The sequence below is a fragment of the Hippichthys cyanospilos genome, chromosome 20, assembly GCF_059441005.1.
Source record: "Hippichthys cyanospilos isolate Australia breed blue-spotted pipefish chromosome 20, RoL_Hcya_1.0, whole genome shotgun sequence".
In the NCBI taxonomy this organism is placed as follows: domain Eukaryota; kingdom Metazoa; phylum Chordata; class Actinopteri; order Syngnathiformes; family Syngnathidae; genus Hippichthys; species Hippichthys cyanospilos.
Window position 1 is genome coordinate 1,948,794 of NC_142388.1, and position 26,813 is coordinate 1,975,606.

General features: G+C 41.0%; 2 protein-coding genes and 1 long non-coding RNA gene across 5 annotated transcripts in view; 1 reads left to right on the forward strand and 2 right to left on the reverse strand.

Moving 5' to 3' along the window:
• On the reverse strand, positions 1 to 3,330 carry LOC148406904 (uncharacterized). Its single transcript, XR_015863768.1, has 3 exons — positions 3,186 to 3,330; positions 307 to 427; positions 1 to 170 (listed from the first exon to the last, which is right to left on the reverse strand). It is a non-coding gene; the product is annotated as an uncharacterized LOC148406904 (long non-coding RNA).
• On the forward strand, positions 3,299 to 14,768 carry clvs2 (clavesin 2). Its single transcript, XM_088402940.1, has 6 exons — positions 3,299 to 3,680; positions 4,698 to 5,143; positions 5,271 to 5,445; positions 10,427 to 10,537; positions 10,778 to 11,025; positions 11,098 to 14,768. Exons 2-6 carry the CDS (start codon positions 4,755 to 4,757, stop codon positions 11,189 to 11,191), a joined length of 1,017 nt encoding a protein of 338 aa, XP_088259066.1. The 5' UTR covers positions 3,299 to 3,680; positions 4,698 to 4,754; the 3' UTR covers positions 11,192 to 14,768.
• The window catches only part of trdn (triadin), a 16,035-nt gene continuing 2,930 nt past the window's right edge, over positions 13,709 to 26,813 (reverse strand). The window contains exons 2-27 of one of the 3 annotated variants that reach the window (XM_088402936.1): positions 26,498 to 26,713; positions 25,262 to 25,387; positions 25,062 to 25,088; positions 24,399 to 24,425; positions 22,791 to 24,242; positions 22,595 to 22,720; positions 22,352 to 22,420; positions 22,195 to 22,236; positions 22,029 to 22,097; positions 21,913 to 21,948; positions 21,742 to 21,801; positions 21,587 to 21,640; positions 21,451 to 21,498; positions 21,044 to 21,382; positions 20,895 to 20,972; positions 20,783 to 20,836; positions 20,632 to 20,679; positions 19,658 to 19,702; positions 19,526 to 19,576; positions 19,412 to 19,459; positions 19,210 to 19,332; positions 19,115 to 19,141; positions 18,779 to 18,829; positions 18,678 to 18,707; positions 17,709 to 17,747; positions 13,709 to 17,339 (exon numbers count right to left, since the gene is read on the reverse strand). In XM_088402936.1, coding sequence (XP_088259062.1) covers positions 17,191 to 17,339; positions 17,709 to 17,747; positions 18,678 to 18,707; positions 18,779 to 18,829; positions 19,115 to 19,141; positions 19,210 to 19,332; positions 19,412 to 19,459; positions 19,526 to 19,576; positions 19,658 to 19,702; positions 20,632 to 20,679; positions 20,783 to 20,836; positions 20,895 to 20,972; positions 21,044 to 21,382; positions 21,451 to 21,498; positions 21,587 to 21,640; positions 21,742 to 21,801; positions 21,913 to 21,948; positions 22,029 to 22,097; positions 22,195 to 22,236; positions 22,352 to 22,420; positions 22,595 to 22,720; positions 22,791 to 24,242; positions 24,399 to 24,425; positions 25,062 to 25,088; positions 25,262 to 25,387; positions 26,498 to 26,713 — 3,434 coding nt within the window. In that variant the 3' untranslated portion in view covers positions 13,709 to 17,190. Of the gene's footprint in view, positions 17,340 to 17,708; positions 17,748 to 18,307; positions 18,341 to 18,677; positions 18,708 to 18,778; positions 18,830 to 19,114; positions 19,142 to 19,209; positions 19,333 to 19,411; positions 19,460 to 19,525; positions 19,577 to 19,657; positions 19,703 to 20,631; positions 20,680 to 20,782; positions 20,837 to 20,894; positions 20,976 to 21,043; positions 21,383 to 21,450; positions 21,499 to 21,586; positions 21,641 to 21,741; positions 21,802 to 21,912; positions 21,949 to 22,028; positions 22,098 to 22,194; positions 22,237 to 22,351; positions 22,421 to 22,594; positions 22,721 to 22,790; positions 24,243 to 24,398; positions 24,426 to 25,061; positions 25,089 to 25,261; positions 25,388 to 26,497; positions 26,714 to 26,813 lie in introns of those variants that run through there. The other 2 variants (XM_088402935.1, XM_088402937.1) reach the window with 2 other exon arrangements.

Genomic DNA, 26,813 nt, shown 5'->3' on the forward strand with positions numbered 1-26,813 from the left:
TTACCCCCCAGTTTCAATCCCTTCGCTCGCCTGGTCGGGGCGTAACCGTGGTAACAGCATACTGGCGGGGGAGCGCGGAGCGTTGCAGAGACGGCCGTCGCCACGGCAACATCAGCGAAGCGCTGTTGTGTGCAAACAAAGCTTGTCGCTTCTCGCTTTCTTTGCCTACTCTTTTGGGGGGAAAAAAGAATATGCGCATCAGAAAACAACCGCAAAAGCCACAGTAAATATAATTCAGATGATGATTTTGACAGTTTTGCTTCTGAAAAAATATTGAGAAATGATAGATAGATAGATATTATCGACCGATTGCCCCGGCATGATGAACGATCCCAAAGGTTCAATCGTGATGAGAATTGTAGAGGACTCGAGGTTGATCCCAGGTGAACGTCAACTGGTGGCCGAGCATTGTTTGACTGCGTGAAACCTTAAAGAAAAAAAAAAAAAACTTTTTTAACTCGGCCTTTGATTTTGATCTACCTGACCTGAAATAACCTCGTCCTTCTGCCGTTTGGCTAATCCCTTTTTTCCAAAAGCGCTTTTTGTTTAGTCTCCGCTCAGAGAGATTAGCCTCGACAATGTAGTTTTTGATTTTATAATTTAGCTAGCCACATGCTAACGCTAATCCTTATTTGTTTTTACCTAGTTCAGAGTTGCTCAACCTAAAAAAAAGACTTGAAAAGAAAATATAATCGTTTCTTATCTCTTATTTCTGGCTCATCTAACATAACAAAGGCATCCAATGTTTTGCAAAGGAGTCACTAAAATTGTGCAATGCATTTCTGCAGGTTCCAGTAAATTTACTCTTAATTCTAAAAGGAAACTACTATTTCTGCCACAGCATTAAAAAAGCCTAATTGGATTTGCCGATACCTTCAGAAACCTGTAAAAATCTTCCATACCCCAGGATGTGTTCGCGTACCCCATTTGAGATATCATAAGTCTAGTTCATGGCACAACAGACAAGTGGTCATGTGACTGGTGGCGTTTTTATCCATGATAAAAGTGATAAAAGAATTCTTAACATTTGTTGATTGCAACCCATCTCCATTGTTCATTTTGACTTCATTTCGTGTGTGTGTGTCCACATTGCGTGTTTTGCTGTCCTCCTGACATATTTTCTATTGTCACCACGCACAATGATGTTTGCCAAAAATGTTACGTTTTTCAGCCATGGGAGGGAGGGAGGGAACATAGTGCTCATAAGGCTCTTTTCATTTGGGACTCCCGTGAGATATTAGCCTCCTGCCAAGTCTCACACACCATAATGGAGATCGACTGGGATTGGGGGGGGGTCAAGAGAAGGGGGTCTCTCTCGCTTTCTCTCTCTCTATCTTTCTCCCTCTCCCTCTCTCTCTCTCTCTCTCTTTTTTGTCCTATGCTTCATTTGTCGTTTGTCAGCCGCCTTGAATGGGTGCCTTCATCAACTGTGTGTGTATGAGTGTGTGTATGTATTTGTTTATGATTGAGGTTGGACTACTACTCCCTGGTCTGAATGCAGCCCCCCCCCCCTCCCCAAACACACACACACTCAGCCAATCAGCTTGCACAATATAAATATATATAAAAATATTTTAAAACAACGACTTCTATTTTATGTATAGCTTCAGAGTGATCTTCAGAGTGCACCAAAAAAGAAGGTTGGAAATGAACTTGTGTGTTTGTGCGCCGTTTGAAGTGGGACGGCCAGCCCGCACCCTCGGCGACGGGGTCGGAGGTGAAGCTTTCCTCTTAATCCCTCCTCTCCTTCAATCCCTCCATCCAAATTCTCCTCTGTCTCTATCATTCCATCATGACCCGCCCATTCCCTGTCCGGTCTGTATGTGGGGTCACTGGGTTTACCCCACATTAAAGAGGGGGGTGAGTGTTTGGGGCCGTGTTGGGGTACTATCTTAGGAATTTCATTCATATTTGAACAATTAACAGCGATGTTATCACACTTGGCTTAAGTGGTTGAAAAAAAATCGGAGGTGCATTTTTGAGTCACTTATATACAGTATGTGTTTTTATGTATAAATTGCAACAGCAAACGTTAATGTCTTAAAAGAATTGTCTTAACTGAATCCAAAATGCCCATCAAATATTGTAAACACATAAGTATGACTATTGCTGTTATTTGTTGATATATATACATGTATATTTGTGTATGTGATTATATTTTTTTTGGAGACGTTACAAAAGCTCAGGAAATTTTAATTGGGTTACTTCAAAGTAAAATAAATAAATAAATACATAAATTGCTGTTCACTTGCCTCCACGCTCCATTTCAGAGCAATGGCGACACCCACAGGTTGTAAATTTCTTTTCACATCCCTCCAAAAGTTCAGGAAATTATGACTATTCATATTTTCATTCATATCACATTTTTTGTCATTGTATAAGATTGTATTATTCCCTGCAAATTGTTATTTTCCTCTTCTTTTCTTTTTTCTTTTTGTGAAATACAAAGCCCCTCTTGAGTCAGGGTATGAGATTTTTTTTTTTTTTTTTATGCTAAACCTTACAGATTTAAGCTTTTATTTGTGTACTTCCGCTGTCGGGTGCTCAGATTTCCTTACATACACTCAATTCTTCGAACGATTTAAGAAATATATATCTTTAAAATTAAAAAAACACCTTACCGTTTTTATTTAAGACATGTAAATATATTTTCAACATTTGCTAATTAAAAATGTTTTAGTTAGCATCTTCACAAAATGTTAAAACACTTTTTCTCGATGTAATTGAAGCAAACATCTTGCGTGCTTTGTAGTGCTAACTCACGTTGTTGCCATCAATGTCGATAATTTTATATTTTGAAGTTGTTCCGACGTAAATGAAAATTTTAGCCTCCCCAAAAATACAACGGTGCGTGTGACGCTTTTACTGCGTGACTATAAGCTTGTTATTCACCGGGCCCACCTCACGATGGCGTCATAAACAATTTTACGAAAATTTTACATCCTAGCAGGTGTCAGCTGCCCGAAAAGCTTTTTTTAAACCTCAGTTTGATTGGCTCATCTAGGAGCGAATCGAATTTGTCAAGTGCCCTCACCCCTCCACTAACTACCATGGGACCCTAAGATTTTAGATCTAAAATTTAAGTAGTAGCTACATTTCTTTATGACAAGGCTTTTTTGCAACATTTAGATCTCGGAAAGTGAATGAAAGAGAGAAAAAATAAAAAAATCACAAAGGCACAAAACCTGATTGTTGACATTTTGCCCGAGGCTACAAGTCTCCCAGCACCCTCCTCATCTTCATCTTCATCCTCTCATTATTTGCTTCCTTTTGTCCTGCACGTGCTCCCTTCTCCTCCTCCACCCTTCTTCCACCATCCTCCTCATCCTCCTCCTCCGCCTCCTTCCCCCCACCGGCCCAGCTTGATGTCACTCACTCTGGCGGCGAAACAGACGGCAGCAGCACAAGAGCCACAGACGCCAATCCGGCACCCCGCCCCGACGCCTCCCCAGCTGCGCGACGGAATCCGGGAAACGGAGCGAACCGGACCCACCTGTGCAAATGGAGCGGGCGGCTTGGCTCATTTGAGGCGGAGGAGAAGGAGGAGGGAGGAAGGAAGGAAGGAAGGAAGGAGAGACAGCGGCAGCATGGAGCAGATGAGGGTGGCGGTGATGTAGCTGGTAGCAGGTGCTGCAGCCTGGTGCCGCATTGCTTGCTTGGCCTCCTCCGTGGGGGAGAAGGTGATGCCGTTATCTCACGCTCCCTCACACACATGAACGTGATCATGTTTGCTTCTGACGGCGCCAAGCGTTTCGGGACCGTTGGACGTTTAGCTGCGGCTGGCTTCTTGGGTCAAAGAATTGATTTGCGGGGAGGGGGGGGTGCAAAAGTAGTTGCAAATTTGAGGAGAGGGGGTGCTAAAATGTAGCTGCTCTTGTTCTCTGGCTAAAGAAGTCAATTGTACTGTGTAGTCATATTGTGGTGTCTTGGTGCCAAGGAGCTAAGTTGGAGTGAGTTGAGTTTCATTTCTACAAATGTATTGCTTTGCTGCCATTTAATGGCATCTTGTTGACAAGGGACTATGTTGAAGTAGCTCGAAGAGTTTCATTTTAGACAAAATGTGTGCTTTGCAGCCATCTTGTGGCATCTTTGTGCCCAGGGCTTGTGTTGAAGTGACTCGATACATTTCATTCCGACAAAAATAGTTTGCCGCCATCTTGCAGTAGCTCTGTGCCTAGGGTGTGTGTTGACGTGTCTCGATATGTTTTATTCAGACAAAAATAGTGCTTTGCTACCATCTTGTCACCTTGGTTCCATGTAACTGTGTCATGAGTTTAATTTATATAAAGTAGTGCTTTGCCGCCATCTTGTGGCAGTTTTGTGCCAAGGAACTATGTTGAAGTGACTTGATGAATTTTATTCAAACAGAAATAGTGCTTTCTCGTCACCTTGGTTTCAAGGAACTGCGTTTGAATTAAATTTCATTCAGCCCAAAATAGCTTTGCCATCACCTTGGTGCCAAGTACCTTTGTTGATGTTGGTTGATGAGTTTTATTTGAACAAAAGTAGTGCGCGCCACCATATTGTCTTCTAGGTTTCAAAGAACTGTGTTGATGTGGTTTGATGAGTTTCATTTTCACTGCGCTCTTTAGCCCTCTTGTAGCATCCTGGTTCCAAGCAACTGTGTTGAAGTGACCTGAGGAGTTTAATTTCCTGCGGGCCCAATTCATGCTTCATCAGCTTGCCTTTCCTTGCAGGCCTAGCAGAAGAAAAATACGTCTCTGAAGGAACGTTTGGACGTGGCTCCTGCCGAGATGACTCACCTGCAGGCCGGCCTGTCGCCGGCCACCCTGGAGAAGGCCAAAGCGGAGCTGAAGGAAAACCCGGAGACGCTCCACCAGGACATCCAGGAGGTGCGCGACATGATCATCACGCGGCCGGACATCGGCTTCCTGCGCACGGACGACGCCTTCATCCTCAGGTTTCTGCGGGCCAGGAAGTTCAATCACTTTGAGGCCTTCAGACTGCTGGCCCAGTACTTTGAGTACAGACAGCAGAACCTGGACATGTTCAAGAACCTGAAGGCCACCGACCCCGGAATTAAGCAGGCGCTCAAGGACGGATTTCCTGGTGTACTGGCCAACCTGGACCGACACGGGAGGAGGATTCTGCTCCTCTTTGCTGCCAACTGGGACCAGAGCAGGTATAGTTTGGGTACAACGTACTGTACTGCTTTTTCTCTAAAATGTGAAAAGTACATATTCTTTTCAACTTAAGAGCAAATTAATTGGAAAATGGAGGAACTCATGTACTTCATGTGATGTTTCCAGGTACATGTTTGTGGACATCTTGAGGTCCATCCTGCTGTCTCTGGAGTCTATGATTGAGGACGCTGAGCTGCAGGTGAACGGCTTCATCCTGGTCATCGACTGGAGCAACTTCACCTTTAAGCAAGCCTCCAAGCTCACGCCCAGCATGCTCAGGCTCGCCATCGAGGGGCTACAGGTGAGGCTAAAGGGTCGGGTCGGGTCAGGTCAGGGTTCTGGGTTCGGTTTCGGCCGTAGTTCACTTCCTCAGCTGCCAGCAGAAGTCATGTTATGTTACGTGTTCATGTGGTCGTGAAATATATGTTAGCTTTTTGTTGTGCTGGTGGTCACATGACCATCATTTTGTTGATGGGGTCGGCAAATATATGTTAGGATATTGTTGTGGTGGTCACATGACTAGCAGGAATCATTTTTCACGAGTCCTTCTGGTCACCGTGATGTGGAACATCTCGATTAAATAGCATGTAGGCCACATGCTTTGGGATCACCCGTGTCATCACCATCTTCAAAGGGGCTTCTTATTCTCTCATTATATCATCATCTTTGCTTTGTGCTCTCATGCAGCCGTACGCTTGCGTGGTTTTGTTGGCATAATGATTATTATGACTATTAGGGCCTCCAGGGATGTGCGGCAGGTGAACAGTGCGCATGATTCAACCCAATCCAGTCATAATCCTGCTGGATTACAAGGTTGTTAAAGGATTAAAAAATGGTGGTAAATGAGAGTGAACGCTATCTGGAATGTTCATTTTACAACTTCTAATAAAGAAAGCGATTAAAGTTAATGTGATTGTTTACTTTTGTCTTTGTATTGATTGAAAAGACGAAAATGTTCAAGTGATTAGCATTAGCTTCATATGAAACGTCTGCTTTGTGTGTTTTTAACAATTAGCTTTTGATCATTCCATTTTGTTTGCAATTTGACTCCATTCTTTCACAATCCGGAGGAGGCAGATTATTGCGGTACATGGATTTGAATGCCTGGACTCCTTAACGACGTAGAAATCCGTCTTTGGGATCGAATGGTTTAATGCTAGTATGCTAGCAGCTATATGTTGAGCTAGTGTAAAACCTGACTGCTGGTATCTTTTGAAGTTGCGGGTAGCTTCCTTGGGGTTACTTTGTCTGTCATTTTAGCCCTCCCTGCCCCTGCTATCTACCCCTAAAGCCCCCCCCATTGTCAGCAATCAGACAAGATGCTGACATTTTACGACACAACGACTTAACTCATTCATTCATTCATTCACCTGCTTTTGATAACGCGTCCACTCGCTCAATGCAAAGCGCTTTGTTTGCAGCCGGACATCCTCCCTCCACCCGCTCCGTCACACGCCCCACCCTCCCCGCGTTTCCACGGCAACCGGCCCGACTGCCAGGCTGTCTGCTCCGGCCTCTCCTCCAGATGGGCTCGCCTTTGTTGCGCGTGTGTGCGCGTGCTCGCGCGTGTGTGTGATGTTTTATGCATCGCTCCGCTGCTCTTTCATTTATGAGCTTTGCATAACCAGCTGCTGCGTTGCCGAGTGCTCAAGAGACATTTAGCGACAACAAAATCCTAATTGGTGATTCAAAATGGCTCCAAAAATAATGATGACTACACATGACATAGCAACGGATCAGGACGTGACAATCTTTTATTCCATCCAGGCAAACGTAAGACGCCGTGAGACATTAGTCAAAAGTTTAGAAACAGCTTTAAATTCAGTATTATTTTTCCTTCTGCAATGCAAATCAAAACTGAAGTCATCCTGACTATGCAGCGACATGGAAGGAAGCTATCCATCCATTTTCTAGAGGCGCTTGTCCTCACAAGGCTCGCGGGCTTACTGGTGCCTATCCCAGCTGACCTCAAGCAGGAGGCGGGGGACACCCTCAACTGGTTGCCAGCCAATTGCAGGGAGACAGACAACAATTCGCACCCAAGGATAATTTAGTAAGAACAATAGCAAGGTGCCATGTATGTTTTTGGAGTGAGGGAGGAAGCCGGAGTGCCCGGAGAGAACCCACCCGGGCTCGGGGAGAGCATGCAAACTCCACACTACAAGGCCGGAAGGTAGATTTGAACTAAGGTCTATGAACTGTGATGCAAACGTGCTAACCACTGCTCCACCGGTCCACCATGGAAAGAATCAGTTATTAAAATTTAAAATGTAGTTCAAACTAAAATATGCTTTTACAGTACCCCTGTCAGCTTTATGATGTGTATGATCCATTTTTATTTATTTTTTTAAATTCCATCCAGTTTTAAGCCTTCTGGCTGACTATAGATTTAGATTAATAGTTAAATCAATTTTGCCAAACCTTTTCTCCAACTAAAAAAAAAACAAAACACAGCTGGCGACAATTATCATCAGTGGTGCTCTCTAGCAAGGTTTCCATTGACGTCTTTTTACGTCAGCGGCGCTCAAAGTGTTTGAGACAATTCCATATTGAAGCTGTTTTCAAACCTTTGACTGATTCTGTACGTTTAAAAGTAACATAGCCCCTGTCATTTTTCAACCATCCAAAGATAAACAAAAATATCCTGCAGCAGTAAAATAAAAAAGAACATAGGAGTATGTTTTAAGTGCAGCCTGCAGGGAGCGTTTGCTTTTTACTAAAAAGCTTTAATATGAAAGCCACGGCATCCATGTTTTTTCTTTCCTGTATATATATATATATATATATATATATATATATATATATATATATAAATATGTTTTTTTTACTGATTTCTTGTTCAGTCCTCGATTTTCTAACCTGCTTGTGTTGTCGTGCTTGTGATGAGAATTTCCTGGATGTTGTCATCTTCAATTTGCGTCAAGCTTTGCGCTGACCTGCAGCAAACATCCCTAAATAGATTTTTGTAAAGTGTATTCAGAAAAGTCCACCTTTGGCCTTCGGACATGAAACATCAAAAGGATTTTTGATAGACTTTGACTGGCTTGTTGCGACTATAAGAAGCTGGACATAGTAGTTCTTGACATTTGGACATTAAACATGGCCGGTGACTTCTTGTCATCCACACGAATGAGTTCTGGGCCACTGGCAGAAGATTCTGGAAATTTCTTTTTGGTCAGCAAAGTATTCTCCAAACTGACTTGTCCTTTCCAACATCAGGTCTAAAATAGAGCACAGATAATTTCCTCCTGACCTCCAGATTACATCTCATAATTTAATCCAGTCGCACACACAGGAAGGTCATTTCTAACCACGGTAGGAAGCAGACACGTCCTTTGGTATGATGCCATCATGTCTGGCATTAGTGTCTGAAACTTTAGCCCAGGGGTATCAAACTTGTTTTAGCTTGCGGGGTGGCATGGATGAAAAGCTATTCCTAAATTGGGCGGACCAATAAAATCATGGTACAGTATATATTTCTATCATTTTAAAACAACAACATCAAATGTATTATTCGTTTTGAATACTGCTGAAAATAGTACAAGCACAGCATCACAATTAATCATAAAACATGAACATTACTATTATCCCCCTGGGTGTGTTTTCATAAGGGCTGGCTACGCCCCCTTTATTGTGCAAAAAATGTGATAAATGCCAAAGTAACTATGCTGCATATTTATACATTTATGAAATTGAAATAGGAATATTTTACTGTCATAATTAAGTATTTTGACTTTTGAAGACTTTTGCCATATGGGAGTTGTCTGCTAAACTGGCTGCTAGCGCCACCCGGTGGTTTTGGGGTGTCAACACAAAAAATGTCTATTGTGCCCCATTCGCGAGTTGCCATTGAAAGGATGAATGCAAAAAAGCACAATAAAACATCGGCTTTTCAATATGTCCAAAATTGACGATATTTCCAATTTTGAATGGCAGTAAATGAGCCCGACATGGGCTAAATTTGACACTGATAGGGTGTATCTCTCGTTTCTCCCGTTTGCAAGCATTTGGAAGGCACGGCAGCGTGGCATATTGAAAGTCATCCTGTTTTGACAATCATAAATCATAAAACATTTAACGTTTTTCACATACAGCATTGGAAAAAATTCAGCTCGTTTTTATACTTGATGTGACAAAATTATCTCGCGGGCTGGATCGAACATGTTAGCAGGCCAGAAACGGCCCGTGGGGCATATGTTTGACACCCGTGCTTTAGCCCATTTCATTGAGCAGTATCAGAGATGAAGCGGGGAAGTTTTGAAGTGAATGGCGGGACATAGATTGTGAAATTTAACCCCTGATCGTTCTCTTGTCCTGTTGTGTCTAAAGCAATTGTTGACTACATAAAAGTGTCCTCATTGACTTTAATGATGACTATTTATAAGACGGGATTGATGAAATGTCGTGTATTCCTCTCCATCGTCTACAATCGAAAACAAAAGTACAAAAAAAAAGGACACGGCGTCCTATTTTTGCATCATGAAGACGAATAACAATGAGGCAGACATTGAGACATAGCCAGATGATGGTGTTGGATGCAAATTGGGAGCGCCAAAGAGAGAGAGAAAGAAATACGACTTGGGAGACACTGATTTTCAGAGAAATAACACAGAGCATTGAGAAAGATATTGGGTGTGAGGAGATACATCAAATAAAAATAAATTAATAAATAAAGCCCGACCAATTTTTCGGGCTGCGACGGTGGGCAAGGTAACCCATATATCATCAGATATCCGGTATATTGGCTGCTAAACAAGATATAACATTGATCCATACGAGGGCTGGGAAATATTGTATTTTCCGGACTATAAGCCACACTTGTATATGAGCCCCAGCAGCAAAAATTTAGCATAAAAAAAAAGGTCACAGATAAGCTGCACCTGACTATAAAACGGAGTTCGAAACATCAGATTTTACACAGAAAGATGGAATATGGATTTTTGTTTTATTTAAAACTTTTTGAGAAGTGCTTGCTTACAGCAACAGACTGAACACGCCTGCATGTTTAGCACTAACATATTTATAGGAAAATGGATGGATGGATGGATGGATGGAGTGATAGCAGTTCAAACTGAAAAGCAAAACTTCCAAAGCGATTTCTTCCGTCTCCCTTTGTTTAGCGAACATATAAACACATTGCACCTAATTCATACCTAAGGCTCAGGTAACGATCTCACTCAATAATAACGTTGAGTCACGACTCGCAAGCATAACTTCTTTCTATTGGGTCCACAGAGGACTAAGCAACGACTTTTGTTTTGTATTTTCCGCTCCCGCAATAGGACAGTTTTCCCGCCCGCTTTGGAGGAATCCACTTTGTGAACCAGCCATGGTACATTCACGCCCTCTATACTGTCATAAGGCCCTTCCTCAAGGACAAGACCAGGAAGAGGGTGAGTCAATCCGCTCAAATTCTTTCCCGAACATAATTAGCAGTGATGGGGAAATGAAGCTTCATGAAGCACTATTTAATTAATTTGTCATGATAGTCATGCTTGTAAAGGAGTTCCAGATGTCCCAAGAAAAACTTTTCAATCTTCACTCCTTTAATATTAAGGATAATGTGGTCTGTCGCAATGGAGCCACTGGCTTGGCGTCTATTTGTAAATGTTCTTCTCTTGTTGTGAGTGTAGATCTTCATGCATGGCAACAACTTGACCAGCCTCCACCAGTTGCTGCATCCAGAAATTCTGCCTTCAGAACTGGGTGGGATGATGCCGCCGTATGACATGGGCACCTGGGCTAGGGCCCTGCTGGAGCACGCGTACGACGAGGACGCGGAACCGGACGCGGGACCTGACGGAGGACCGGAGGCCTACGCGTTTTCTGTGCAGGACTTTCACAGAGATGTGGAGAACATCTCACCCAGAACCATGAAGAGGTGAGAAAACCAAACGAAAAAGAAACCCAAAAGCAAAATGCGCCCTGATCCTAACATTGCGGCATGTTCCAGGTCTCAGTCGGTGGTGGAACCCGGTGTTCTCAAGCGACCTGATAAAACCAAATGCGACGAGGACAACATGCAGCCGCTGCTTTCGCTGGACTAAAAACAAACAAACAAACAAACAAAAAAGCCACTCTTCTGGAAATCTTTGGGTCATCCTTGGCAAGCATCTTTGTGTGGAGTTCCAAGGAGATTCTACTCAACTTCCGACTTATTTAGAGGAGTCTTTCTTTGTAAAGTGCCAAGTCAACAAAAGTCCAACTTGGACTTCCAAGCGATTGTCTTCAAATGATTCCCGCTGTCAATCGGCAACGCAAGTGATGGGACCAATGGACATTGAGCTTTTCCAACGTCTTTGTACGAGGATTTTCTCCAGGTGCTCAAGATGAGCAAGATGAACGTCGAGGCAGACCAGCAAAGCTCCCTTTATGGAAAAAAAAAATATATGACCAAGTTTTATTTGCTTCTGATCAACATCTCGCACAACATCAATCTCCATTTTGAGTTCTGATAACATAAAGCAAGAAAAATGTCATAAACCCAAAGATTTGACCAAAATGGCAGTCCAATCATATCAATAATGATTAATTACCAACTCAAATACAACATAAACATTATTAATAGGAATAATGACCCAACTGCCTCAAAGTATATTTTTCTTCTGTTAGCATTAGCACTGAAGATAGTTACTCCTGTGATGCTAAAACAAACTCTACACTCCTTGTACCATTTTATTTGTGAATTGTATGTGGTTTTAATCTCAAATGCTAGCCTACATACAGTGGCACATTCTGGCTATGCACTGCTAAGCTAGCAAAGCGAAGAGTCTAAATCAACATGTGAATGATATACACACCTACTCCTCAAACATCGTAAACATCTTTTTTTTTTTTTGATGGGGGGGGGGGGGGGTCGTTTTAATCCAAATTTAAAAATAAATCAGTACAGCATGCTAGCTTTGTGAAGCTTAGATCGCTCATCATAAAAGCCCAAATGGTGTCCACATGTAAACCTCCTGAAGAAACACAATTAGACACATTCAAATAGGTGCTCTTTATTATTCATAATCATCCCTACAGGGAGTATCTTCTACTTTGGTCAGGTTGAGACACAACTTAATTCAACTGAAATTATACGGAAATTGTATATACAGTAAACCCCGCCTTCCCATCGCGGTTGGGGACTCACATCTGTTTTATGTGTAATTGTTATTAAATTGGTATTTTTGCTATTCACCTGCGTTTTGCAGCTGTTTTGAAAATTAATACAGCGTGTTAGCATTAACAAAAAAAAATCTAGGTTAACCAATCAGAGCGTCAATATCGTTTTCTCAGCTGCTGATTGGCTGTCATTTTAGCCCATGTGTCGGGCGCAGCTGATCACTTCCGCGTTTGTCAACGGAAGCGGAATGGAGTTTTAAAACCGCGTTAATGGAGCCAACCAGAAGAAAGTCAAACAGTAACAGCACAAAACTTTTTTTTTCTTTTAACAACACAACACATCACATCAAACAGACGAAACTCGAAGGGCTGTAACCATTCACGAAGTTATATCATTCGGTCTGGCGGAACAAACAGGAATGTACGGCAGTTTCATCATCGTTATGGTCCTCCGGTGTGAGTAAACATTTTATTATTTTACATTGTAAAATACTTTGTGTAAATTATTGTTCTTGCTCTCTTAATATATTTTACCTGTTTAAAAGTTTGAATTGTGTAAAAATGTAACTTAAATTGCTTATTTTCAAAAGTGTCTAGTGCTGTAAGCTTCATGTTCTTTTTCTACATCGCGATGGAGGGGGGTTTACTGTAATTTTAAATTAAACTAAACCAGCGAACATATGATGGCGTAGGGCTTATGTACCAAATAAAACAAACAAAAAAAATACTTCAAATAACTCATTGCACACCAATAACAATATAGCTACTGTATGTACTCTTTATGGTTTTCATGTAGAAATGTAAGGCTAAATTTTTCCGAGCATCTGTTTTGCAAGTCGTTTTTGGCAGATGCTAGCAAATACAATAAGAGTTGACGAAAAATATCCCGCCAAATTAAGTGATTTTTTTTTCTCTTTTATGTACACAAAACATCTGGCAAACAACCAAATTTCAAGCCTGTTTTATAAATTTATACAATGATTTACATACTGGAAATGCTAATTTAGTTAAGCTAATTATGGCATCAACCACTAACATTGCAGCATTTTAGCTAGCTTACCACTAAGCAGTAAGAGTGATATTTTCAAAAAGCAGTATTTTATGATTGATGCATTTCTATATAAATCAAACGTCGTTTCAAAATGCTCAGCTCATTCAGCACATTTAGGGAATTATTTTCTCATTCCTGGAATTTTTCAGTATTCCGCTTTTTCCATGAAAGCGTTCACAATCGAATGCAGATGTTTTACAAATATACCTCTATAATTTAAAAAAAAAAAACTTTTTTTATTATATTCAGCACAACATTTCACTCTGGTTTCAGCTTTTCAGCATACACGCGTATGCCTTTACAGAAATTTACTTTCACCTGAAATGAATGAGAAATAATGTATGTGATGTAATATAATGTATGTAAAGAAAGACAAGAAAAACACTTTTATTATCACAAATGCAAACACTTATCACCTCAAGACTTTTATTTATTCATGTGCAGTATTTGGCACAAGCGTTTGTTATTTTAAGAAATGTAACAATTATTTGAATAGTTCAGCATTTCGAATGTTCTCTGTGAAGTTGTCCATTGACAGTAGTATTAAAATGATTATTTTTGTAAAACATTTTCTGCAACATGCCAGTGTCGTTGGCAGCTATTTTGTTCTTTTTTTGTTCTTTCTAAATGGCTTGCTTTGTTGCTGCAGAACAAAAACAAATTTGAGGGCAAATCAGCCTCAATCTGTAATGATTTTGTTTGACTTTTTTTTAAATGTCTTCCACATGCACCAGAAAAAATTGTAATTGTGATTGTTAATAGACACTAGCAAAGCCAATTTTACACTCTTGTACATGTATTTGACTTGTGATTGACATCTGTAAAAAAATAATAGTAATTCATACTAGTGTACTAGACAAGCACAACAATCATGAAAATAAGGATATTGTTCAATGAAAAGCTCTCTGACAGTGTCAATCAGAAGTCAGTGTTAATATTTTTGTTTTGGATGTCACCTGACAGTGTACCTAATCAAGTGGCCAACAGGGACCAACTATCATAGTGATATTTCTGTCATTATGAGCTATTGCAGTTGTTATTATTATTCACTGTGTCATATTTTTTGTATTGATGATGATGATGATGTAAAAGCTGCATGCAGCCATTAAGTGTTATTATTCTGATTATTATTCATATTCTACACTTGACGATGTTTGTTTAGCTCAGCCAAAGTCAACAAACATATAATGTATTTATTTATTATTTTAAATAATCCTGAAGTGTTTGAGCTTTAAGGATTTAGAATGACACTGTATTTTGTGCAACCGTTCGGTTGCCAGCCAATCGCAGGACACATCTAGACAAACGGCCATTCACACTCACAACTACAGATAATTTCACGTCAGATTAAAGCAAAGCAACGTTTGGTGAGGTTAGCGTTAGCGCCGCGTTTGAGTGTCTAAAAAAAGAAAATGCCCTCCATCTTGCCGACCATGTACAAATAAAGGTTGCCGCACTTTGTCACACAAGCCTCTATTTTAATTATTTGTTGTTTTTTTTTTTTTTTTTAAATGATGATCACTTAATTTTATTGAGCAGTTTTACCGCTGAAATGAAGCCTATTGCTCACCAAAACAGCAGCACCTAGCTAGACCTAGCTTGGCGCTGACACAATAATGTATTTTTAGGTTCATGAGACTATGCCATTTAAACTCTACATTTGATAATGAATACTTACATTTTATAATTAATGCTAATTGTAATAATTTACTCCCACCACCCCCCAAAAAAAATCAATTTGTACTAGAAGGCCTCTTCTTATTTGCATTTGAGTAATTGAGTTATTCTTACCTGTTATACTTGTTAAATAAGAAAATAATGCTACACTTTTATGTAAAATTATAACTGGATCTTTTAAGAAAATAATGTAATTGTTAAAAGGCTTAAAACTAAAAAATGGCATACTAGTTTCATCAAATAAAACAAGTTCAAATGTGAATGATGTGACAACTAACCAAATATTCAACTTATTTGTCACATGAATGATAGTTTTATTAAAATAAATCAATTGTCTTTTTTCTGTGAATAAGTGACAGAAAACTACAACAGCATTGCACTTTTTTTGTAGGTAAAATAAACATCCAATCCATCGCTTTTTCTGATTGAAGTTGACCAACATTGTTAGGTGTATCGAATTATCATTATTTTGATTCATGTTTAAAAACCTGTATCTGTGCAACAACCTGTTTCCTCTCAAAACTTATATAAACTCTTGACATTAAATAAAAACAACAAGTATTCACATCTGAATTCACACACCACAGGCTCCATCATCATTATTATTATTAATAGTTATCAAATACGGAACCATGTTGACAAAACAGCCCTCAAATTCACACAACTTTTTGTGACCTAAAAACAACATAAAGCAGCACAACTACAAACCAGCTCGCTATCTCATTGGCTAGCGCCTAACTAAAGGGTTAGCTCATGCTTGTAAGCCAGGTGCTAAATCAATATTCCCAAGAAGGTTTCAGCAAGAACATGGATGCAACTAGTGTGCATGTATTTAGCTAATGCTACTGCTAGCCTTGATAATATAAATAGAATTAAAACCCTTTCGGTGGATTTACCAATTAACAAACATTCTCGCTGCTGATAAAATAGAGTGGAAGATAAAAGATGCTAACATGGGAAGGATGTTTGCATGTTAATCGATAAATTGTCAAGTCTTATGTCATCAAGTCCAAGCGTGGTTAAGACTCACAAAGTTGAGGCTAGTTCAGCTCTGAACTACATGACTTGGACCTTGCGCATCCATAGCAACAGCCGTAGCAAAATATGCCAACGTATGCTAAGTGCTAACACAATGAGGTCACTGAACGATTTTTTTTATTAACCTGACTTTACTTCAGGGTGGAGTCTGGTGCAAAGACTCTTTCTGTCGTCATCAAGTAAGACATCGATAGCCAACGAGTACGATACTTAATGCTAGCTTTGTTGCCAACATGGCCGTGCCCGTTGTTTTGACGTACAGTCGAAGAAATGAGATCACCGATCGACCCGACTGATAAATACGATCGGTCGCTGTAGTTGGTCGCGCAAATGCACGCTTCCTGTCTCTGAACACAGGAAGCTAATGCTACTAATGCTAGTCGTTCACTCAAATTTGATACAACTAAAAACTAGTTGGACACGTAACGTGTTAAAATTTTAGACCGTAACCGCATTTTGTCAAGTACTACATAACGCTAGCTAGCAGTAGCGGTATTAGCATGTGTTCAGAGGCAGGTGGCGCAGTTGTGGAAGAGGCAGGGCTCCTGGGGTTTGACTTGCCAATGTTTAAAACTGCCAACTGTGCTTAAAAGTGTTCTTAAAAAAGACAACAATGAAGTACAATTTGTATTAAGGTCAAATGCAAGTGCAGTGCCCCATAAAATCCTGCAGATAGTGCTGTAGATGGAGCTATTGCAACTGCAGTACGCCATCAGATCCAGCAGATGGTGATGTAGTTGGAAGAAAAAAGCTTACTTTCGTTCCAATGTTTTTTGCTGGTGTTTTTAACATTATTAGTCTGTAAGCAAGCTAAATTTCAATTGTGAATTGTTTCTTTAATTTGAAGTAGTGAATTTTAAACTTACATCTTTTTTTTCTGCCAGCCCTCCCAGTAAATGTGATATTTGTACACCTTTTTTTAGGACGTTTGAGTCATAGGAATTCTGTCTAACAACAATTGATGTGGTCACAGTTAATGCCTTTTGATTTAGTTCTGCTGTATAGTTACATTTCAAGTATACTGCATGGGATTTTTGGTCTGAATGAAAGACCCCAGGAGCTCAGTCTGGTTAGTTCAAAAAAAAAAAAAAAAAATCAAGAAATATTCAGTCCTTGTTGCTTTGAATGGAAAGGAGTCCCTTGTGCGACATCCTGGGTGCGATGGAAGCTGCCCGACTACCCCAATGTTCTGGCCGCCCTCTGCTGCTCCATTAGGGACTTGAGGGCGGGGGGCACAGCGGTGGGTGGCATGGCTGGGCTGAACGGTCGTAGGGGGTAGTGCGCATTTTTGCCGGGTACGTAAACACACTGGAAGTATCTTTGACCTGAAAGCAATCACACGTGGGGTTTTTCTTTGAAATTTAAAACAAGAAGAAGTAAAAGAAAACTGAAAGCGCTACCTAATATGCCTCTTTGAGCTTATACTAACCTCTATTGGCAACGAGGGGAAACAGTTACTATACTGATATATTGAATGAGCAGTTACCCACTTGTAAGAAACATCCACCGTCCATAAAAGTTTTATAATTGCATATAGAAGCCACTAGATGGTGACAAAGCACGCAGTTGTCGAAAAACAAATGACATCAGATGTGGGCCTTTTTTTTTTTTTTTTTTTAAGAAAGTAAAGGAGCACACTTCCCACAAAAAGCCAGTGAGTGCAGTGGTTCAACTGTTGTTGAACATGTTCTGACCTGATTTCTTCTTTTCTTCGCTTTGATCTTCCGTCTTTTCTACGAGAGGCACACACACAAAAAAAGATTGAGCTCAAATGCTACATACTAACAAGAAATCAGATATAAAGATAGGAAGGGGGGGTTGTGGTGTCAGCATGCGGCAAAGGCTTTAAAGTCGTAATGTAAAGTAGTAAAATTAGTGCAAATACAACAGCAAACTTTGGAACTTGGGGGCCACATTTAAATTCTAAAACACATCGACTCACATTCATCAAAAATACAATTTTAACAGTAAAAGCATTTGTGAAAAAAAGTCCGCCTATTTTGAACTTTTTTTTTTTGTAAGCAATCATTTCGCCTCAACACAAATGACATCCCATGTCGGTCATCTAAATCTAAATGTGGCCCTTGACTACAAAAGTTTGCTCACCCCCACCTTGGAGGCGGTTTATGAAGGGGGATGTATATTAACAAGGTGCGGAAACACTCGAAGAGCTGCTATGGGAAGAAGAAGAAGTGTTACGTTGCTGGTAATAATAAGTCAAATGATTACAGCTCATCTTCATATGGTGCTAATGAGAGGAAAAGAAGAAGACAATTAGACATAAAACAAATACCTCACGCCTTATGGGAAGCTCTTTTTCCTCCCTCTGATGACAACAAGCATTGAAAAATGTGGTTTATTTTCCAGTAAAACAAACATGAAATCTTTTTGACTGCTTGGGTGCGTTAGAGGAGGAAGCCGGTTGATAGTTATTTACAAATTATTAATAAATATTAGGTGGAGGGAAATTTGATTTACATTCATCTTAGCGCTGAACAATTAATCTATTTTTTCCGATACTGTTTTTTGTAATACACGCTCATTTATTTCTTGTTTGTTTAAAAACTAATACACGGAGGGTACCTTCAAAAAATATTTGCTTAAATTGCATTTGCAATATAAAGTGAAAAAAAATAAAGTCTGAATTCTGAGGTGACACTTACTGGCTTGTGTAGTTTCTTTGTCTTTTTTATCTGAAATAAAACAGAAGACATGTGAATGATAAAATGCAGGAAATGTGGTTTAGTTCAAAACTGTTACAAACCTTTGGTGTCTTTCAAGGGTTTTTCCTTTTCCTCTGCTGGATCGGCTTTGCCTGTGACGACAGTGTCGGGAAAAATATCATGTAATCTGTGTTTTAAACTTTTCCTTAACCAATTCAAATAGTAGACAGCAAAACTCAGTGAACCATTTCTAATATTCAATTATAATTTACTAGAAGTGGGTAACTTCCGCATCTAGTGTATACAAGTTTTCATTTTATTATCATTTTTGTGTTTTACTTTTGAGAACTCATTTAACCAATTAAATGTATATAAAACAATTTAAATTAACAAAATACATTTTAATGAACAAACCATCAAAGCATCCACAAACTTACTTTTTAGTAACATTGTCCTCGTCTTAGCTGAAAGAAGAACATGCACAAGTGTCAATAGTCCATTCACAAGCAAGCAGCCATTTTGTCTGCCTCACGTGTTTGCGACGTTGAGGATCTGTCGCGGTTGTCCGTCACATTTGTTTTCTTTAACGTGTCCGGCAGTCCGCCCCTCAGCCTGTTGGGATGCTGTGGCGCTTCCGCTGTCTTCAGACTTGGACCTGTTGCAAGGCCAAAATGTTTAGAAAAATCAAATCATTTGCTCCGCTCTGAAACTGCGCTTTGCTCAGCTACTTTTACCTCTTTTGGTTGCCGAGGCTGAAGTCCTTGTTTTGCTCTTGACAACATCTGAATGTGACAAAAATATGTATATATATTGCCGTCAAATTACAAGACCGACAACTAATGAGCGACCTGTCTTTGTGGCAGATGATGAACTTCTGTTCCGTCTTGCAACTGCGGCTTCTAACGTGAAGAAAGAATCCTGATGGTTAAAAAAGACATCACCGCCGCAACCAGAATCTTAAAGACAAATAAGGTAATTACCTCTCTTCGGGGGAGCTGCAGCACTTTTGCTTCTCGCTTTCACGGCTGAATGTAAAGAAAAAGACATGTCAACAATGTGGGGGTCAGACACCAACATGTAATTAATGAAGGGGTGTCCCAATATAACTTTTAATTTCAGATATGTTACCAATATTGCAACCTATGGTACTGCTAGCTTTTAATTTTTTTGTAATAAATGTTAGTATCAAGGGATACAGTTCAAACAAAGAACATCATTCAGCAACTGTTGATTCAAGAAAATCTGACTCATCCTGGATGGAAGAGTAAGAGCGGATTCTGGAATGGACTGTTACATACGTATAAGTGCTATTTTGGAGACTATCGATGTATAATGCGAGACTATTTTAGAATAGTAAAATTCCAACTAATCCTTCTGTAGTTACCACTGGTGTTTCCCAGGGCTCCATCTTTGAGCCACTTTTAATCTTTTTTTTTTTTTTAACTGCTTTCTGTTGTCAATATTTATTTGTTTTCTTTGCTGACACCGAGTTTTATAGTCAACAAATCCAACACTTGCCACTCTTTTACCTTCAAATTAGTTGAAATTAAATCCTGATTCACTTTATGAATTTCTTGACTTGGGTGATGAAACTGAAATTCTCCTTATTTGAACAAAAATAACACTAGTGGCACTATGCCATTTGCTAATCTATAGTTCTTGTTTCTTTGTTTCCTTATGTGAAATAAAGGTTTTTAACCTTTATTTCTTAAAAATCTTACTGTAAATACCATTACCCGCTTGTCATACTTTCACCTTTGTAATATCCGGCTCCGTCTTATCCCTCCCACTCAACACTTATGCTATTCTCGTCTGCAGCCTTGTTGTTGAAGGCCATCAGTGGATTAAAATTAAATGTCATACTTCACTATTATAATATGTATAGTGCTATATTACTTTTGGAAGCAATTTGTCCAACGCTGGGATTAACTAATGATCATCTTTAGTTATCCACCTGTCTTTGCCGAACCAGCTTTGGTTCTGTCTTTTTTGAGTCCGTCATCTGAAATAGACAAGATAGTGATGGTTACACGTGTACCTAGTGAAATGGCCAACAAACCTCTCTGCAACTGTTGTTGTACGAGTGGTGATGGAAAACAAAGTACCTTTGTGATCTTCACTCGTCTTTGTCGTTTTTTTCTTCTTAGCTTCTGGAATTCCTAAATGATAACTTGCAATAATCAATAACATTCACAAAAGATAGAGAGAAAGTCATACCTTTCTTTGCAGATGATGCCGTCACATCTTCTTTGACACTTTCTGATTCAGCTTTTGCCTTTTCATCCGCTTCTGCTTCTTCTTTAAAAACAAAACAGAAGCAAATAATTCATACATATGTATATTCATTCAGCAGTCTTTTTCCTCACCTTTCTTGACTTCAGACTGAGTGGGAGGAGCTTTTTCTGCGGCCTCTGATTGGACGGTTTCAACCGCGGGCTGCACTGGTTCAACTGCCTGGACCGGTTCTGCTTGTTGTTGGACCGGTTGGACAGGCTGGACGGGTTCAATTGGTTGCACTGGTTCTACTGGTTGTATAGGTGTGACCGGTTCTACTGGTTGGACAGGTTCTGGCGGCGGATGCATGGCCGGCGGAACGGGTTGAGCAAAGTGCTGGTAGTGCGGGTAGAGCGGCGGCATCATCGGGTGCGCTTGGTAAAGTTGTGGCGGGTGGATGGGATGAGTGGTCAGAATTGGAGCAGCGGGACCTGGAAAGAAAAAAAAAATAGCTCAAGTTGTGTTGGTGACACAGGAAGTGGATGGTCCGGTGGGCTACCTGATGCTGTCGGAGGTGGGTATGGCGTGTCGGTCACGATCTGATGAACTGGCAGACAAAATATTTAGAGGTTAAGGAAACACAGATCCACACATGCAAAATCCAGTTGGCATAGGTCTGGTTGTTGAACACTCACCGTACCAGCCGGGTGGAGACGGACAATAAACCGGTGCTGGTCTGCAAGGTCCAACTAAAAGCAACGCATATGTTTGAAATAAGTTTTATTGTATGAATTTATTTTATTAATATTAGCACTATGTGCTAACTGATTTGTGAACATAGTAGAGGTACCATCTTGCACTGGTTCTGGGACTTGCTCTGGTTTTGGACTTTTCTTTTCAGCAGGTTGTTCTAACGAGCACACAGAGGATTAAAACAGATTCTTTTTTCCTAAGCTGATCTATTTTGCACTCTAACTAGTTTCAAATGGATGTACTTGAACTTGCTCCACAATTGACTCACCTGTTTTGGCCTTTTTGCTCCTGTCTTCTTTCTTGCCTTTTTAGGCACAAAGAGAACAACTGGAATTAGACCAGAACCTGCACACATGCGCTTGTTGTCAAATCATCCTTACATACTTTTGAGAAGTGTCGGAATCCTCCTGATCCGTCTCATTTTTGGCTCCAGACTTGCGGTCCTGGGAAGAGCTGGTAAGCAAACATTTGCATTTTATCCACGTGTGTATGTGTATATGAGTGCCTAGAAAGGCGTTAGATAAAAGTGATGCATTATTATTATTATTACCTGTTCTTTTTGGTTTTTCTGTGATCTTCACTGCTTTAGATTCTTCACATAAAAACAAGCAGAACATCACATAGTCACTTTCATCCCACATTAATTTGTGATTAACTAGAACTAGAGTGCAGGTCATGCAGTCATTTTGGGTAGGTTGTGGACCAACCTTTCTTCTTGGTGCTTCTCACAGCAGACACTCGCGTCTTTGGTGAACTTGTGCAGGGACACACCGGAACTACAGCAGAAGAAGAAGGAGGTTACGCTAATCTAAATGAAGTGAAATTGCTAACCCAACTATCCATAATGATGAGTTAAGGCTACCAAGAAATAGAATTAAGTTTTTGACCAACATTTTCCAAGCAATCTGCTCGGTACAAATAATAAACCCAACCTTGCCTTACCCACTTACCTGCGAGTTCTTCGGGTTCAGTCTTTGGTACCTCAACCTCCTCTTCTTCATCTTCCTTTTCTTCTCCTTTTTCTGGGCTGAGCTCATCAACGACATCTGCAGCCACATGTGGAGTGGCGAAACTGACTGCAAAACAGATAGATACAGTAGATAGATCCATAGCGTGGATCCTGTTATGCAAATGTCAACACTGTACCTGACAGCAAATCATCTTCATCCTCATCATCTTCATCCTGATGAGACTCTGTTGTGACATCATCTTCGAGGTCAAGTGAAGGCTCATCTTCCTCGCCAAAGGTCAATGGTGGTAAGCCTGCATCTTCATCATCCTCATCATCCTCATCATCTTCATGCAAGGGAGGTAGTGAAATTTCTTCGTCTTCCTCATCATCGGGGACATCATCAGGTATGTTCTCATCGGGGCTCTCTGCTTGGCCAAGGTCTTCCTCATCGGCGTCATCGAGGGGCATGGTAGTGACGCTTTCATCTTTCTGGCCCTCCTCTTCCTCATCATCTTCATCTTCGGTTACAAGGGAAAGATGAAGCTCATCATCCTCTTCCTCACTGAAAGGAAGTACAAGATCCAAGGAGTCACCAAAGGCCTCAGTTTCTTCATCCTTTGTCATATCTTCACCCCTGTCTTGCTCCTCCTCCTCCTCGTCATCTTCATCATCCTCTTTGTTTTCATCATCTTCATCAGTCTCGTAGGTTATGGCCTCATCATCTTCTTCCTCAGCAGCCAAAGCCTCTTCCTCGTCATCTTCCTCAGTTTCGGGTTTGGAGACTTCATCTTCTTCAGCCTCAGCAGATAGCCCCTCCTGTTTGTCATTTTCATCAGTCTCATGTTTGGAGACCTCATCTTCAGCCTCAGCCACCTCCTCATCTTCATCCTCATCAGTCTCAGGTGTGATAGCCCCATCTTCATCTTGATCAGCCATCACCTCCTCCTTTTTATCTTCTTCATCGTCAGGTTCCCAGGCTTCCTCTTCAGCAGTAGCAGTGACTCTCGGCTCCTCTGCCTCCTCCTCTTCCCCCTCCACCTCCAGAGTTGCTTCAACTCCCTCTTCATCCTTTTCCTCCTCCTCCTCCGTCTCCTCTTCCTCTTCTTCCTCTTCAGCAGCAGTCACCTCATCCTCTGCCACTTCATCGGCATCTGCTTCCTCTACACCCCCTTCCTCCTCTTCCTCCTCCTCCTCCTCCTCCTCCTCATCTTCCTCTTCAGCAGCAGCCACCTCCTCCTCTTCTACCACTTCATCGGCATCTGCTTCATCTACACCCTCTTCCTCCTCCCCCTCCTCCTCTTCCTCCTCTTCAGCTGCTTCATCCTCTTCCTCTTCTTCTTCATCGACTCCAGCCACCGTACCTTCTTCCTCCTGTTCCTCCTCTTCTTCATCTTCTGCAGCTGCTTCATCTCCCTCCTCCTCCTCTTCCTCAACTCCTTCATCCACCATACCTTCTTCCTCCTCCTCTTCTTCATCATCGGCAGCAGCTTCCTCCTCCTCCTCCTCCTCATCCAGTTCATCTTCTTCAGCACCCTCTTCCTCCTCCTCATAGTCCTCCTCATACCCCTCATCCTCCTCTTCCACTTCTTCGTCCTCTGGGACCACTTCAACCGCTCGCCGTGACTTCTTCACTTGCATCTTGATGACTTCAACACACATGGAGACAAATCATCAGCTTGATTATTTCCTTCCCCATAAAGAATCCAAATACATTTGTGCCATTTACAATTGATGTTGCCAGTGTAAGCAGTGCTCATCACTAGGAACATGCGTTGAAAAAAATGCGTAGTGTATGCACGCACCTTCTTTTCGGGATGGTAGAAACTCCCCTAGAAAACAAAATTAAGCCAAAAGTGAGCACACAAATTCAGTTTGACCACATAGCACCTTGTTAGCATGTTAGAAGTTAGCGACAAGCCAGACCATAAAACCAGAGTGTGTTTTCGTGCTGTTGAGCACAGTTGTTGTTACTAAGGGGAAAGAGGATGTTTATGGACCCTCCACAGTTAAAGACACCATCACAGAACAGTTAGCGATTACAATTTCGCATCAAGTACCTTTTCTTCTCTTAAGATTCACCTCCACTTGCTCCTCCTCCTCCAACCACGTTGTTGCTTTGAGACGGTTCATAAGTACATACAGTAAGTTCATGATGCTATTATGTGTAAGATTAACAATTGGAGGTAATACAACTTGGGCTGGGTGACATGGCTGTAAAATGAAATGGGCACATCAGCAAGGACACATTTTCAACTAAGGAGGCCACTAAATGCAAAATTATCCTGAGCGGTGAACTTGAATTGATCAAAAATTTCCATTAAACATCCAGCTCTTCCACAACTGTGCATTTACATCATTTATTTTGGAGTGTAGCATTGCCAGCTGATAATGGGGAACTACAGTGATGTCATCTAGTGAGCTTTTTTAACTAGCTAATCAAATTTGCGGTTGATATTCACACTCACCTTTTTTCCTCACGGCGTAGAGATTTCCTAAAGAAGAAAAACGCAAAACAGGATTTTAGCTCGGCTCGAAACTTCACTACTGTTAGTAGTGTATTCTATTCGTTTGCTGTAGAACGGCTAAATGTTGCTTCACCATCTTTGCCTTGGTCCACAATCAGTGTTAAGGCACATAGAAACAAATAATGGACTAAAAGTACTACCATCATCTTCGTCGGGAGCAACCAGGCTGGCAGCAAATTTCAACATGGAGTGGACCGCGTTGGTGGATCTCTCTACCACATCGTTGACGGCCTTGGCCGGGTCTGAGCTGATCCTGCCTAGGCCTCCTGCAGGAAAGAGTGTTGTCAGCATTTGATTGACAGGCTCATGGGCATATCTTTTTTTTTTTTAGTAAACTTCCCTTTTGAACACATGGAAAATGACTATATAAAGAGTATTCCGTCCATTGGCATACATCCAAAAAAGCACAACAGGCCAAGTTTGACGTGCTCATTCAGTTCATTTTAATATAAGACTAACAAACTCTCTGGTCATTTTATTAGGTACACTATCAATTGAGAGCCAATACAAAAAAATGCTGCTCACTGTATTTACCGACACCATCGTCAAAACTTCACAAGCAACCATCCTCATGATTTGACAGTGCAGACGTACTTAATAAAATGGCCAGCAAGTGTCATCCCCCTGCCCTCATTTCTACAACCACATTCTACCAACAAAATGCCAAACTAAAATAAAATAGACGCTAATGAAAGCAGTTGTGTTCAGAGGAGCTTGATTTCTTTTTTGTGCCCATTCAAGCTCACCTGAAGTTCAAATATGATAAAAAAAAAAAAAAAAAATCCTAGATTTTTATCACATTTGAACACTCAATTATCACCACTGCATACGTCTCTAAGGCTTGAGCTACAAATGACAGCTATAGGGAGGTTAGTGGCGGGCTCTGTGAGAAGAAGGGGTTAATAGTGGTATTGTCTTCTTGCCTCGACGCTCTGAGTCCCTTAAACCCTTCCTGATGCCAGGACCTGCTTTCAGGAAGTAGAAGAAGAAGAAATGGGGCAGAAGGAAAGAAGCGTTGTCTTCATTCTCGTGAAATGAAAACAGAAACCTAACACATTCAATCCCAAAGTCTTGACATAGTCCAGACATTCAAGACTTATTTTTTAAATAGAGTATAGGAGTGTTTGAAAATAGTTGGCAATCAACGACTCAAGACAGAAAAAGAGAAGACACACAGGAAGTTGCACCACATTAAAAGCAAGAGGCATACAGTGTTGGATTATTGACAAAACCTTACATTTAGAAAAAAATAACACCTTAAACGTCACAAAACTACATCACTAAAGCCACTTTGAAAAATCCCTCTGTAATGGCACAGAAATCACAGGTTTACTTTTCCAACTCACCGAATGTAAATAAACGTTTGAAATGCTGACCTGAGATGGTTTTGTAGTCAGCCAGGTCGAACATGATGACGAAAACGCACGACCACGTGACCAGGAGGGCCAGCACAAGGATCCATGCCAGCGGTGAGCTGAACGTCGAGTAAATGTCTTCGGCGAAAGTGCGCCTGGGCACGCCCACGGGCGGCGAGCCGGCGTCTCCGTTCTTGCCGTCGATGACCATAGTGGTGGTGCTGCTGGACGACCTCACTGAGGAGAGACATCCAGGAGCGGGTAAGCAAATGTGCTTTTTCAGCACTCCTCGAGCGTTTACTTCGGTCAAGACTACACACTTTCCATGTTGAGTTGA

Bases quoted from the DNA above. Each gene is read 5' to 3' on its own strand.
- clvs2 (XM_088402940.1), top strand. From the start codon at position 4,755: ATGACTCACCTGCAGGCCGGCCTGTCGCCGGCCACCCTGGAGAAGGCC. The intron at 5,144-5,270 runs GTATAGTTTGGG...TGATGTTTCCAG, and splicing joins GCCAACTGGGACCAGAGCAG to GTACATGTTTGTGGACATCT. The intron at 11,026-11,097 runs GTGAGAAAACCA...GGCATGTTCCAG, and splicing joins TCACCCAGAACCATGAAGAG to GTCTCAGTCGGTGGTGGAAC.